This window comes from Martes martes (assembly GCF_963455335.1).
Source record: "Martes martes genome assembly, chromosome: 16".
Taxonomy (NCBI): Eukaryota; Metazoa; Chordata; class Mammalia; order Carnivora; family Mustelidae; genus Martes; species Martes martes.
This window is the reverse complement of record NC_137904.1, coordinates 2,677,629-2,692,563: the sequence shown is the minus strand read 5'-3', so window position 1 is coordinate 2,692,563 and position 14,935 is coordinate 2,677,629. Positions and strand designations below refer to the sequence as shown.

The window sequence follows — 14,935 nt, the reverse complement described above, 5'->3', positions numbered from 1 at the left end:
CCTGTGCAGCCAGGCAGGGAGGCCTGGTTAATGCAGTGGGGGATCAGAGGAGAGGTCTCAGGTCATCTGTACAGGGGTTCTCAAGTCTGGATTCCTGGGCCACTCCAGACCTACTGAGCTAGAATCCTTGCAGCTGGTGCTTCCCTCTCAGGGAAAATCCCTGGGTTTAGGAACGAGCCTGAGCTCCCTCGGATAGGAATGGGTACACCTGGCTTGGTTGAGAAGTTCAACAGGCAGGGGCTAGGCCCTAAGGCTGGCAAAGAGGTGCCCGTTCCCCCGAAAGCATCTCCCAGCGGTCGGTAGCCCCCACCCCCCACCCCGGAGTCTGAGGGGAGACTGGCGTCTGGGAGCGCAGGGCCAGCACCTGTGCCCGCTTGGCCTCATTTTCCGGAGAACTGGCCTGGTCTGGCCTTCTCCAGCTTCTGGCGCCGATCGAGGGGGATCTCCTGGAGACTGATGCCGTGATTGCTCGCCCTGTGGGAGAGAGGGCGGCAGCTTCAGGGAAGGCGAGTGGGAAGGCGTGGTCAGGCACCAGGCAGGAGACCGGGAGAAGGGAGAAGGCGTGAGGGGCCGCGAGGCTGGCTCCTCACCCAGGCTGCAGGTCGGGCGGTTTGGGGATGGGCTTGTTGAAGCCGCGTCTGCCCACCAGCCAGTAGGTGTCTTCAGCGCCCTTGCCCTGGGGAAACACGTGGGAGGGGAGCACTTAGGCGGCTGGGTGGGGATCGCGCGGATCTCGAGGTCTGAGTGGAACCCGGCCTGGGCGCAGGACGGGGCGGGGCTTAGCCTCACCTTCAGCTCCGTGCGGCCTCGCACCTCGGTCTGGAAGCCCTGGTCCAGAGCGTGAAGAATGCGCACGGTGCTCATGTTCACGTGGATACGGTAAGCTGGGATGACAGGGGAGGCGGGGATTTCGGGACTCCCCTCCCCCCCCCGTCCTCTCCCCCCCTCCCCCAGCCATTCTCCCAATGCTCCGTGAGTCGCCCCCCACCCCAGCCCGCCTCGCCCCGCCTCGCCCCGCCCCACTCACGCAGACCCGTGGACTCCATGCGCGAGGCGGTGTTGACCGTGTCCCCAAACAGGCAGTACCGCGGCATGGTGAGGCCCACCACGCCCGCCACGCACGGGCCTGCAGAGACGCGCAGGGTGGGTGGCTGGGGTCTGGGCTGCGGCTGGGGCGTGGGGGGGAACCTAGCACCTCGGGGACGCTGGCACCCCATCTCCACCAGCTCCCCAAGGCAACACTCTCGGGGTACCTCTTGGTCGCAGTGGGGTGTCGAAGGTGGCTTCAAGACAAATTACCACCCCCACCCCCCGCCACGGCAAGCTGCAAGCCGGCGTCCTGTCTCGGGACTGCGCGGCCGCCCGCAGAAGATGAGCCTGAGGGCCCGGGAGTTACCCGAGTGCAGGCCGATGCGGATGCGCACGGGCACTTCGGGCATGTGGCGCATTCGGAAGGAGCCCACGGCGCTGAGGATGTCCAGAGCCATGTTGGCAATCTCAGCCGCGTGCCGCTGCCCGTTCCGCTGAGGCAGCCCCGAGGCCACCATGTAGGCGTCCCCAATTGTCTCCACCTGAGGGAACGGGTCGTGCGGACTCAGCTCTGAGCACCCCTCCCCCCCCCAAGGCCATTGACCCTTGGCAGGGGACCTCAACGGGGGTTAATGCGGGGATCCGGGGGAGGCCTCCAACCTGGGGGGCGGGGGCTGGCAGAAGGGACAGAAGGGCTGCGGAAGGCTTGCCCTCGCCCCCACACCCCACCTTGTAGACGTCGTGGGAGCCGATGATGGCGTCGAAGAGCGTGTAGAGGTCGTTGAGCAGATCCACCACCTCGATGGGCTCGCTCATGGCCGAGATGGTGGTGAAGCCCACGATGTCGCTGAAATACAGCGTCACCTCCTCAAAGTACTCGGGCTCCACAGGTGTCCCCATCTTCAGGGCCTCGGCCACAGAACTAGGGGTGGCGGGTGGCGGGGTGACTGCCGGGGCCGCGCCGGAGGGGCTGCTCTCCCGCTGCCCCCCGCCCCTCCCGTGGGCACCCACGGGGGCAGCATCTGCGTGAGCAGCCGGTCCGTCTTCTGCTTCTCCAGCTCCAGCTCCTCCGTGCGCTCCCGGATCAGGTCCTCCAGGTTGCTGGAGTACTGCTCCAGCATCCGCAGCATCGAGTCGATGATGTTGGTTTTCCGGCCCTTGTTGATGCTTTTGAACTAGCAGCAGGAGGACGCTGGTGGGACCTGGGCCGCTGTGACCCTTGCCTGCGGCGGGATCGCGCCTGGTCCCTGCAACCCTCCTCTCCCCCTTCATCTTTTACTCATCAACCACCCCCTCCCCCCCGGGGGGATGCCAGGCCCTGCGTTTTCATGCATTATCAGGAGGCCTGAGGGAAACGGGGGTTCCCAGAGGCCAGCTACCGTCAGCTAGCAATTGACGAGGCGCCGGAACCAGCCCAGCCTTTGGACTCCCAGGCCAGTTGTCTTTCTGCCACACTGTGCCCAACATTTCTCCCACGTAGAGCTCTGTCTCCTGCTCCAAAGGCCTCCACAGCCCCTGTTCTAACTCTGTCCCCACCGACCCCCAGTCCTCAGACTACCCCTCTGGGAGATAGCTTGGAGATCAGACATCCTGCTCGTCTGCCTTCCGGAAGCTTCCCCAGGCTGTTGGCAAAGAGCCAGCCCAGCCCTTGCCCGATCCCAGCCCCTGACCTGCTCGAAGGTGCGGTCCATAGAGGGCCGGAGCTCTGGCTGCTCAGCCCAGCACTGTTTCATCAGCTGGATGCACTCTATGGGCGCCTGGTCCACGGACACGGAGGGCCGGCACAGCGGAGGGGGGCTCCGAACCTTGTGCACGACTTCTGGAGGCATGAGGGGGCCAGGAGAGTCCACCTCTGACACTGGCCTGACTGTCAAAGCCCAACATGGGGCACTAGGTGGGGGTTCTCTAAATCAGAGCTTGGGTGCACTGAGGGGAGGGTCGCTGGAGCAAGAAGAGGACCTTGAACCCTGGGGGGCGGGCAGAGCAGAACGCTGTTGCACGTAACAAGAGGGAGGTTTGGGGCGATCAAGGATCTAAACCAGATCCAGCTGTTCTTCACGCCCTTCTCCCATCACTGCCGCCTCCCTGGGGCCCCTAAGAACCGGAGAGGAGCCTGTTCCCCCAGCTGGAGGAGAGGCTTGGGGCCAGGGCGAGGACAGAGGCGACCGCGGAAGCCTGGGTGTCTAACAGCCGCCCCGTGCATCCCGGGGCTCGGCTCTCCACTGCCCTGACCCTTCAGACCCACGTAAGGGAGGCCCACATAATGACGCCTCCGCTTCGGGCTTTGGGAAAAATAGGTTGGGTCAGGCGAGGCTGTGCCTCGAAGCCGGCCGCCTTTCTAGCCCAAAGGCGCACCGGCGAGGGCGGCGTACCCTCGGCAGTCAGCTCCAGCATGGCATAGGGCGTGCTGCGACACACGACCTCCTGCATGATGATGCCCAGGCTGAAGACGTCACCGGCCAGCGTTCCCCTGCGCTCCAGGGCCGGGTCCCGAAGCAGCTCCGGAGCTGTCCACAGCTGGTCTGGGGTCGGGGGAGGGGGGCGTGGGCGTGCGGAGGGCCTTGGGGGCGCTGGGGACGGACCCCCCCCCCTCCTAACCAGAAAGGCCGGGCCCGCACCCACTCACGAACTCCCAGCCTGAGTCTGGCCCGGCTACCTGCAGCTGCCCTCCCAGGAAAAACTACCAGACAGCCAACGCGGACCTTAGAGAGAGCAGAGTCCTCGAAAATAGGCTCCTCCCTTCAGACCCAGCCGCGTGCAGAGGAGACTCCGCCCTCCAGGCACAAGCCACGCCCCCAGCCCCCCACCCCCGCCCCAGTCACGGAGCCCACCCTTCTCATCTCAAAAGTCACAAGACCTTCTCCGTGGCAGGAGCCACATCCAGGGGCGGTGGAAAGGAGAGCATGCGAGGGCGGAGGGCGGAGGGCGGGGTGGACGGACCCTGGAAATAATGGGAATCCTGGGGGTGCCCTTCCGCGCGCGCGGGAGACAGCCCTGAATCCTACCCTCCGCGCTGGGAGGTTCCGCTAACACCCTCTGCGCTTCCAGCAGTCGCCCCTGGCCGTGGTCTGTGACTTTGAGCACGAACCTCCCGTCCACCACGCAGTTCCGTGACTTAAGTCGCCCGTGGGCCACACCTCGATGGTGCAGATACCTCATTCCCTGGAGGGGTGGGAGGGAAGGCGGCCTCAGCCCCGCGGCTCCCTGCCCGGTCCTCCCCGCCACACCCGCACCCCCACACACCTTGATGAGGTCCAGCAGGAGGGAGGACTTGAACATCCAGTCCAGCTTGATGTCTCTCTGGGCGAGGAGGTCGTGGAGGGAGCCCCGGGTGCAGTGCTCTGAGACCACAGCCAGCGTGCCTTCCCCCGTGGCCACCGAGCCACCAGCTCCTGTGCCCAGGAAGAGCCCCAGGTAGAGGGCCACGTTCTCGTGCCGGAGCTCCAGGAGCTGGAAGCAACGTGCGGAGGAGACCTGTTATTCAGGCCTGTTTCTGAGTGTCCCAGCTCAGAAGATGGGATAAGAATGGGGAATGGAGGGGCGCCTGGGTGGCTCCGTGGGTTAAGCCTCTGCCTTCGGCTCAGGTCATGATCTCAGGGCCCTGGGATCAAGCCCCGCATTGGCCTCTCTGCTCAGCAAGGAGTCCGCTTCCTCCTCTCTCTCTGCCTGCCTGTCTGTCTTCTTGTGATCTGTCTGTCAAATAAATAAATAAAATCTTAAAAAAAAAAAAAAAGAATGGGGAGTGGAAAGGTCCCTGGGGGTGGAGATCCCCTCTCTTTCCAAGAGTCCAAGGCTGCCGGCTGCTCAGACGCTGAGCCCGCTTTAGTTAGCTTCAGGTTAGGACTGAAAAGGCAACCTTGCCTGGGGAACCAGGACCCGGGCACCTTCTGCTGGACTAGCGGTAAGACTTTGAAGTGCTAGGCTTTAGGGGGAAACACTCCATGGAGAAGCCCTCCCTGGCCAGCGCCCTCCCCGTCTGACGTAACAGCGCTTGCAGAGAGAACCCGGCAGAAGCCTCCCTGCTTTCAAAAAAGCACCAGACTTGGGTGTGCGGGGCACGTCCCAGGGCTGCCTCGCTTGGTTCTGTCACTGCGTCAGAAATGCCTGAAACTCCCAGCCTCCCCAGGTTAGGGAGGAAGGGACTGAGCAGTCAAGCTGTGGTCCCAGAGGAGGACAGCCCCCCCACACACCCCCCCAGTCTGGGCAGGCTGGAAGTACAGGGGCTAGCCACCCACATTTGTCCCTTCTTGCTTTCCTCCGGTCAAGTGGGGGGCTTCCTTTCATCTGAGATGCCTGCCATTAAATGGTGACTTAGCGGTTGACCCTAAGTCCCTCTGCAGCTGCGGCCAAGAGCTCCGGTGGAGGCCGCAGGGAAGGAGGCCAGGCCGGGGCTGCATCGTGGAAGGGGGGGGCCGTAAGGGCAAAGGGCCAGAATCAGCCCGTCTACAGGCTGCCTGCCAGCTGCCCCCCTCGCTTAGCATGTGTTCACCAAGCCACGCTGTGCAAGTGGCTGGACGAAACTGGGAAGCCCTTTTTAACTTTCTGTCATTCGCTCAACAAACATTCATTACGTCTCTCTAACGTCCCAGACACTATGTTGGGTGCCAAACAGGCAATGATGGGGCAATGATGTCCTCACCCTCACTTAGCTTACAGACCAATGAGGGAGGCAGGTAAGAAATACGCCAGAGGGGCGCCCGGGTGGCTCAGTCGGCGGGGCGTCCGACTCTTGATTTCCGCTCAGGTCGTGATCTCACGGTCGTGGGATCGAGCCCCGCTGCGGGGAGTCTGCTTGGGATTCTCTCTTTCTCTCTCTCTGCACCCCTCCCCCTTCTCTAAAATAAATAAATAAATCTTAAAAAAAAAATAGGCAAGCCCACACTGAACGCACAATGACCAATCACGATAAGCCCACCGAAAGAAAGGGCTCATTTTATGAAGGAGCGTGGAAATCTGCCTTAGAGAGGCGGGAACACTTCCACTGACACCTACTGGCCTCTCCCACACTGGGGTCTACTTCTGTACCCAGCTGCAAAGAGAAGGCAAGGAAGTTAGGAACTGATGGCCACCCCCCCACCCGCCACCCCGCACCATGCGCCCACTCTCACCTTGGAGAAGGCTGTCTTGGTGGCTGGACGGATAGCAACGTGCTGATCCCCGGGGAATTTCTTCAGCCAAACCCAGTCTCCCTGGAGCACAGATGGGAGCAGTGAACTCAGTTTTTCTTTTTTTCTTTCTTCCTTCCTATTTTTTTTTTTTTTTTTGCCTTGTGTGAATTCAGTTTCTTAAAACCCTGCAAGGCAAGGAGCCCTAGGGCCCCCCCCCCATTTCCTCTAGCCCCTGCCCACATCTTCCCTGTGACGCAGAGCCTCAGTGACGAGGGGCTTGAGGTCTGGGGGTCCACTTCGCGGCTAGCCAGGAGGGAGCCCCCACCTTGCGTGGCTGTCCTCACCCCCTCGGATGCACCCGCCAACAGCCTTGCTAAGCAAGCCATCACCACCACACATGCAACTGAAACCACAGCCCTCGGCACGCTCTGCTGCCATGAGAGAGCACTGTGCTGGGAGTCAGAAGTCTGGGAAGATCAGGCTTTTTATTATAGTCGAACAGCGAAGGCCAGGCAGAGCCCCTCCAGGCTCTGAGCTGCCCTGTCCTCAGCTATTGGTCCGGCTGGTTCACGGGGACTCAGGTGACCCGGTAGGAGCCCCCACATTTTCTGTGTGACCTGTCGCTCGGGTGGAACTCTGAATCTCCATCCCGCCCTCCTGATTAGCTGAGCTCCCCCAGCTCCCTCCGACTCTGTTCACAATTCTGCCTGCCTCCCACCACGCGCAGCCTGGCTGACCCACAGTAAAGATCCTGACGCCCTTTTGTAACTCTCTTTTCCCCCTCTAAGGCTTGCTGTCCCTGAGTCTGAGCTGAACTGGGTGGCAACGTTGGGTTGGGGCCAAGACGTGGGTCTGTCTTGAGTTGGGGATAGCCCGGTCTGGAAACTCCCCAAACTGAACAAGCCCATGTCCTGGAAATGTCATTTTTATGACCATGAGACCACTTCCCAGGGGCCCTTCTGTCCCAACCTTTCTGGGGAGGCCCATACCCTCCGGTAACCTGAAGTCTTGGATCACTGAGGGGACAGGGACAGGGCCCGGGGCGCCCAACAGGACAGGGGATGGCTTCAGTGGGCACACCAGGCTGCGTGGTCCCAGGACCCCCACCCCCCACCCCGAGTCAGCCTCCAGCCTCTGAGCCACTGGGACTGGCCTTTGAGGAGGACTCATCTGGATAAAGGTTAAGGCAAAATCCTGGGGCGGGAAGGATTCCCAGATGCTCCCCTTTGGGGAAGCCATGACTTCTTCCCAGAACCCCTCCTGGGCGCCTATCACCATTTTCGGGGGGGCTGCAGGGTACGATGCAACTATACTAGAGCTGGGCCCGGCTGGGGGTGAGGCTCACCTCATAGATGCCGATGTTGGAGCTGTCCGAGGGCTGGCTGGGGACGCTGCGAATGTCCGACATGCTGCGGGCGGCCAGACTCGATCGGCTCCCCTGGGCCACCTGGAGGGCAGAGGTCAGTGCGAGGGGTCAGAGTCCCGGGTTGAGGGCAGGCTGAGTTCTGGGGTTCACAGAGGGGAGCGGAAGAACTCTTTATTAGGGAAGGTGATGACGACATTTCTTCCCATTCGCGCTGCCCTTTACAGTTCGTAGGACAAACAGGTCTGTTTTCTCCGAGCCTCACGCTGCCCCAGGAAAGCAGCCGGGACAGCGGCTCTGACTCTCCTGGCACAGCCCCAGAGCTCAGACCTGATGGGGAGCCAGGCCAGAAGCCAGGCCTTCATGTGTGGGGGCAGAGGGGAGGGCTGGCCCAGGCAGGGGGACAGATACGCAGGGAAGGACACTCGGAGAGCTGGCTCTCTGCCAAAGGTCCCCCTGCCTCCCCGCCTCCCCCACCTTGCGCGTGCTGCCCCCGTGCGGGTGGAGAAAGGTGATATCGTCCAGAGTCAGGATGATCTTGTTGGGGCCAGAGACCATCTGGATGTGAAGTAGCCGGTGCCTGGCAGGGAAAGGACGTCATCTGCTCAGAGGGGACGCCGGCAGGGAATAACGGCTCAGGGAAAAGCAGCCACCCCCAAACCAAACATCCTCTGGCCGGCCACCCCTTGGGGCGCCCCCTCTCCCCCAGCCCTCCCTTTGTCTGCTCTTGATGGGCCCAGCCTGCTGCCCTTGCCGCCCAGATGCAGCTGTGACAGGTGAGCCAAGCGCGTCCCCCACTCACCTCACGTAGTGGGCCAGGAAGGCCCCCATCAGCCCCATCCCGACCACCAGGAGGAAGCCGATAAAGACGAGGCTGGGCTCCACTCCTGGAGAGGAGAGAGGAGGGAGGCTGAGGACCCCGCGGCCAGGGGGAGCACCCTCTCTATCCAGGTCATGTCAAATCCTGAAGGTTCTAGCAAAGGTGGGTGGGAGCCCAGAACGAGGTCTCGGGAAAGGCCATGGGTTCTGCAGAGGCGAGCCTCTGGGAAGGCTAGAAAGGTTCCTACAGGGGTATGGGGGCTTGGCAAGAGAGGGGTGCCGCACAAGCCAGGGGTCTGAGGGGGACCTGGAAGGAGTCACAGGACGAGAGTTCACTCTCTTTCACCACTTTGTGGAGGGTCAGCGCTGACTGTCCCAGTGGGGCCTGGGGTGCTCGCCCTCACCTCCGTTGCAGATGACGTGTGGCTCGAACCAGCACGAGGGGTCGGGCCCGGGTGCTCCTCCCCCTCTAGGGAAATGCACCGGGGTCCCAGCCGAGCGGAGGGAGCCCCGGGTGGGGTCCAGCACGTATGTGGCGAAGAGCCGGTCCCCGGCCGCATCCGAGTCCAGCAGCACGAAGGCAGGCTCCTCGCCTCCTCCCAGGGCCCCGCAGAAGCCGGGCACCCGGGCGTCCTGCATGTGGCGGGCCACCGCGGCTCCGGACACCCAGCCGCCCCCTGCGGCCGCCCGCGCCCGCGCCACGCCGCCCGCCAGCAGGAAGACCGCGTCGTAGATGGTGCCGAAGAGTGGGGACACCTGCGGAAGGAGAGGACGGCTCAGGGCTCGGGGACACCGCCCACAGCAGACGCGGGCGGACTGGCCCACCCAGCCCTTCACGGCTTCGTTCCAGTCCCCAAGCCTGCGTGTGTCGACTGTTCACACCTGGTTCGTGTTAGAGAGCTTCCCGGTGCCCCGGGTGCTCTCTCCTCCTCTCTCCCCATTGGCTCTCTCCTCCTCTCTCCCCAATGGCTCTCTCCTCCTCTCTCCCCATTGGCTCTCTCTCTCTCTTTCTCTTTCTTCCCATTGGCTCTCTCCTCCCCAAGGGTTCTCTCCTCCTCTTTCCCCAATGGCTCTCTCCTCCTCTCTCCCCATTGGCTCTCTCTCTCTCTTTCTCTTTCTTCCCATTGGCTCTCTCCTCCCCAAGGGTTCTCTCCTCCTCTTTCCCCATTGGCTCTCTCCTCCTCTCTCCCCATTGGCTCTCTCTTTGTCTTTCTTCCCATTGGCTCTCTCCTTTTCTCTCCCCAATGGTTCTCTCCTCCTCTCTCTCCATTGGCTCTCTCTCTCTTTCTCTTTCTTCCCACTGGGTCTCTCCTCCTCTCTCCCCATTGGCTCTCTCTCTCTCTTTCTCTTTCTTCCCATTGGGTCTCTCCTTCTCTCTCCCCATTGGCTCTCTCTCTTTCTCTTTCTTCCCATTGGCACTCTCCTCCTCTCTCCCAATGGCTCTCTCCTCCTCTCTCCCCATTGGCTCTCTCTCTTTCTCTTTCTTCCCATTGGCTCTCTCCTCCTCTCTCCCAATGGCTCTCTCCTTCTTTCTCCCCATTGTCTCTCTCTCTTTCTCTTTCTTCCCATTGGCTCTCTCCTTCTCTCTCCCCAATGGTTCTCTCCTTCTCTCTCCCCATTGGCTCTCTCTCTCTTTCTCTTTCTTCCCATTGGCTCTCTCCTCCTCTCTCCCCATTGGCTCTCTCTCTTTCTCTTTCTTCCCATTGGCTCTCTCCTCCCCAATGGTTCTCTCCTCCTCTCTCCCCATTGGCTCTCTCTCTTTCTCTTTCTTCCGATTGGCTCTTCCCAATGGCTCACTCTCTTTCTCTCTCTCCCCAATGGTTCTCTCCTTCTCTCTCCCCAATGGTTCTCTCCTTCTCTCTCCCCAATGGTTCTCTCCTTCTCTCTCCCCATTGGCTCTCTCTCTTTCTCTTTCTTCCCATTGGCTCTCTCCTCCCCAATGGTTCTCTCCTCCTCTCTCCCCATTGGCTCTCTCTCTCTTTCTCTTTCTCCCCACTGGGTCTCTCCTCCTTGCTCCCCATTGGGTCTCTCCTTCTTTCTCCCCATTGGCTCTCTCCTCCTCTCTCCCCATTGGCTCTCTCTCTCTCTCTCTTTCTCTTTCTTCCCATTGGCTCTCTCCTCCTCTCTCCCCATTGGCTCTCTTCTCTCCCCTCTTCCTGGCTGACCTTCCCTCTTTCCATGGTTCCCAGGCTCTTCTCACAGCTGGGTACTCCTACTCTCCACCATTGACAGCTCCTCTCTCCCCTTTCCTGTTGGTTGTCCTGCTTTTGTTTTTAATATCATCACCTCTCATTCACCTAAAAGCCTCCTTTCCTACCTTTTGGTTGGCTTCTATCTTCTATTTTTCCTTCTTTTCTTCCCCCAAGGCTATCACCCCATTTCATCAAGCTTATTTTTCCTAGTTCCCATCTCTTCCAGTGCCAGGCACTGTGTAAAGCAGTAGGCGATACTGAGATATTGGTAAGACAGTCCCTGTCCCAAGGAATCTCTCTTCTAGGCGGGGAGACAGACACAGAGGCTAAGGCGGTGCCATGGGCGAAGGTAACAGGGAGGAGGGAGGAGGAGAAGACGTCCAGAAGTGACCATCCTTCAGGGAGGGAGTCAGAATTATCTGGGAGAGGGGAGGGACAGGAGACCTGGTCAGCCATCTGAAGAGATCTGCATCTAGCCCGGGCGAGAGAAGTCCCTGGGAGGCTCTGAACAGGGGTGTGACACACTCAGATTTGTCCAATTTCTGAAGTTTGAACGGATCGTTGGGTGGAGAAGGGCCTGGGCAGGTAAGCACTGAAGCAGATACCATCTGGAAGATTCTGTTTGAAGATGTAGGTCAGAGGGGCCGTGGCCTGAACCAGGGCGGTGACGATGAGAATGGAGACAGTGAATGGACTGAAATGACTTTTGCCAAGTAAAAGTGACAGGACTTGATGTCTGGATGTGTGTGTGGCGGGGGGTGGGAAGGTGAGAGGAATCCAGGGTCACTTGTTCTCCTCCTCTTACTGACTCTCCCCATCCTTTCTCCCATTGGCTACCCCAAATCCTCTTGGAGGAGACTAGGGGCGTTGGTGGGGGAATATCTCACAGCTGTCTCTCAAGTTCAACCCTTTGAGTGGGGCCTTTGTGGTGGTTAATTTGCTGCCCACTGACATCTAACCCCCCCTTCTGTCTTAGTGGTTTCCAGCCCCTTCCCCTTTCTATGAATGGTATGGAGTTGGAAGGTCTGAACTGGGATTCTGGAATCCCAGGGAATCCTGGGTATTAGTTGTTTGTCCAGAGTACGTTGTGGATCTCAAGGATCACGGAAGCTCCTTGCTCCTTCTAGGGACCTTTCTGCTTCTCACAAGAGGTCAAGGCTCTCAAAAAATTATGACCAGCAGATGAAGCCCCAGAGGAAACGCCTCTAAACAGGGCGTGGAGATTGGATCTGCAACCTTCCTTCTCCGGGTTAAGGACACCAGCAGCCTATTCTGGACTGTGTTGGAAGTGGGTTTCCTTTGAAGCCGACGGCCAACATTGCAGGGTAGAGTTCACTAGGGTCCGCTGCTTGGAGCTGGGTTTGGGAGGTCTCATTGCCCTCACTCCGGAAGCAATGCTAGTGCACTAGAGCAAGACCAGAGTCTCTACACTCCCCGGGAGACTTCAGAACAGGGAGGGCTGCTGGCTAGTTTCTCCCTCCTGACGCCACCCTCGGATTGGATTGACTCGATCAGCTTCTCTCCTCATCGCCTCCATCCTCCTCTCCTCTCTCCGCCATCTCCTGCTCTCTTCCCCCTCCTCCTCCCCTCTCTTCCCACCTCCCCGGTCCTTCTACCTGCTCCAGATTGAGGTCAGAGGGCAGCTCCTGGTGCTCCTGGGCCCTGCGCAGGCTGTCCATCACGCTGCCTCCCAGGGGACAGTGACGCGTGAGGGTGAGCACCGCATCGTGGGCCCTGCGAAGCTGTGAGCTGTTGGCGAGCACGGCCAAGGCCTCCGGGCCCGGGGACAAGGCGTAGTGGAGAGTGTCGAAGGGCAGGAAGACCAGGGAGCCATCGGCCAAGCCCAGCTCTTCTGCAGCCTGCAGTAGGCAGCGCTGCTCCTCGCCGCCGAGCAGCACCGAGTGCATCACCATGATCACGGCTGCGGAGCGACGGAGACCCCGGCTCACCGCGGCGCCCCGCTGCCTGCGGGCCCGCACCGCCTCCCCCTCCCCCGCACCCTGCAGGGGAGCCTACCGCTGACTCTGGGCCCGTCCCGGACCCTCCTCAGGGCCTCCCGGGCTCCGGACACGTCCGAGGGTTCCATGGTGGTCACCAGGGCCACGGGCAGACCCCGGGCCCTGAGCGCGGTGGACAGAGCGCGTCCCGCCTCCACCCACAGGTCCTGGGGCGCGGTGACCAGGGCCACGCGCGCCCAGCGGAAGGCGCGGAGGAGAGCGTAGAGGGCGTCCGCTGCGGGCGTCCCGGCCGGGGCCGTCGTGCCTGCCGCCCGCGCCCCCGGGCAGCCCCAGGGCGCCAGCGCCACCCCCGCCTCTTGGGCCAGGAGCTCGGCCGGCCGGCAGGCTGCGGCGTTCACCGGCCCCACGAGGCCCGAGACGCGCCCCAGAGCGGAGGACACCGCCCCCAGGGAGCCCGGCGTCCGGCACGGCTCCGGCAGCAGCGCGACATCGAAGCGGGGGCTGCCTTCCAGCGCCGGGTCGCGATTCAGGCGGGCGGCGGCCAGGCGGGCGGCCAGGTCCGGGCGGGAGCGGGCGAAGATGGGGTCGCAGGTCCAGGGGCCGAGCACCCCCACTGTGAAGACGGCGGAGGGGGCGGAGCGGGGCGGGAGCAGCAGCAGCAGCAGCAGCAGCCGGAGCCGAGGCCGAGGCCGGGGCCAGGGCAGGGCCCGGGGGACGCGGGGCGGGGACACAGCCCACCGCGCGGGGGCGCACAGCAGGGGGTCCCGAAGCCCACCCGCAGGGAGGATGCTCGCGCTCATCGCCGGCTTCTGAAGAAGAGGCGGGGCGGGATGAGCAGGCCAGGCCCCCAGAGCTCTCTTAGGGCCCTGGCCGCAGCGCCCCAGTTTCTCCAAGCCCAACTAGCCCGGGACGTGCATCCACTTCCACGGCCCCCTCCTCTGGCTCGGGCGACTCTATGGGGGTCAAGAGCATGGCCTGCAAGCCCCCTGCACCTACCCCCTCCGACCCCCCTGCTTCTCCTGCTGCCTGTTCCCCTCTTGGGTGCCCCTCCTCCCTCCTCAGGCCATGGGGGGGTCAGTGGAGACTCGCTCATGCCCTCCTCAGCTCCATCTGGGGCAGAAGGGACCCGCCAGTCCCTGTGGAGGGGCCTTTGCCACTCACCGGAAAGTCCGGGGCTGGGGCTCGGGCCCAGGCCCGGGGTGAGGGGTCACAGGGCAGATCCCCCTTCTGACGCCCTCCCACAGGTCTCCTTTGCCAGCCGGGCCCAGGGCGGGGGTGTGGGAACAGCTGTCCTGAGCCCTTAATCTCCCCAAGCTGATTAGGGTCCCTTAATCAGGCAGGGAGGAGTTGGTGGAGGATGGGGCTCCCCGGGGCAGGATCTATCCTAGCCTCCAGGCCACCAGCAGTTCTTTCTCCTCTGTCCATCTCAACCTCTGCGGCTCTCAACCTCCGCGCCGGACACCCAGCGTGAAAGCAGCCGCAGGTCCCCCTTTTCAAGCTGCTGCCACATTGCCCTGTTCTGCCCGGAAAGCAATAACATGAGCCCATGGATCCCTATGGGTGATCAGTTTCCCTGGGGTGAGGAAGGAGGAGGGGAGTGGAGAGGGAGGGGGTGTCTCTCAGGCTCATTCTCTCCAGTCATCTGTTTCCTCTCTTGGCCCCCAAGTTCAAGCCCCATCCTTTGGCTGGCAAAGTCCACATAAGACCAAACCCAAACCAGTCTGATTCCTGTCTTTCTTCTCTCATCAGCCCATGCTTAATTCTCTGATTTTCACTTCTCCACGCCTAGAAACATGGCCCCTGGGCCTTGAGAAGTCAGAACTCCAAGAAATAATGGTGAGAGCTCAGCCTTGGGCAGACCTTGGTTCAAATTCCTCCTTCCTGGCTTCGTGACCTTGGGGAAGTTGCTTAATCTCTCTGAAGGTTGTGAAAGGTACCTGTGATAATTAATATACTGCCTGGATGATAGAGATGACTAAGACAAGTTTAAAGGAGACTTGCTTGACCATATATCAAAACTGATTACAAAGCTGCACTAATTAAGACATGCAGTATTGGTGTGGGAATAAACAAGTAGACCAGTAGGAAGAATAAACCATAGAGAACACAGGGACAAACCCAGCAAAAATGGAAATATGATGCATGAAAAAGTGAACATTTCTTACCGGGGGCGGGGAGGGAATGAGTTATTCCACAAACAGGGCTGATTAATTAGCCATATGAGAGCAGACAGGGTGAAGGGATAGGTTACGATCCCTCACGCTCTACAAAATCAAATTAATTTAAAGACATACATAACAGTCAAAACTCAAAACCATTTCAGAGAATCATTTTTCAACCATCATGGCAAAGATTGTATCAGGCAAGAATCCTCAGTGAGTGCTAACGCTAGTGGGAAATTGTAATGAGAAGCGGAATGTTTGCATGTCTTAAAAGAGCTCCCTACAGATCTCTTACCAGTTGGAA

The 14,935-nt window shown here is 60.9% G+C and overlaps 1 protein-coding gene across 1 annotated transcript; it reads right to left on the bottom strand.

The window, feature by feature from the left end:
- Window positions 1-380: 380 nt before the first annotated feature.
- Window positions 381-13,269, bottom strand: GUCY2D (guanylate cyclase 2D, retinal; the record flags this gene model as incomplete). The annotated part of the gene is made up of 18 exons (XM_080825751.1): window positions 381-474; window positions 591-676; window positions 790-884; window positions 1,028-1,126; window positions 1,397-1,571; window positions 1,759-1,951; window positions 2,041-2,204; window positions 2,700-2,848; window positions 3,402-3,551; window positions 4,035-4,191; window positions 4,273-4,479; window positions 6,138-6,218; window positions 7,483-7,584; window positions 7,978-8,080; window positions 8,303-8,387; window positions 8,724-9,075; window positions 12,128-12,432; window positions 12,528-13,269. The coding sequence occupies 18 exons, from the start codon at window positions 13,267-13,269 to the stop codon at window positions 381-383; spliced, it is 3,339 nt and encodes a 1,112-aa protein (XP_080681877.1).
- Between the last annotated feature and the right edge of the window lie 1,666 nt (window positions 13,270-14,935).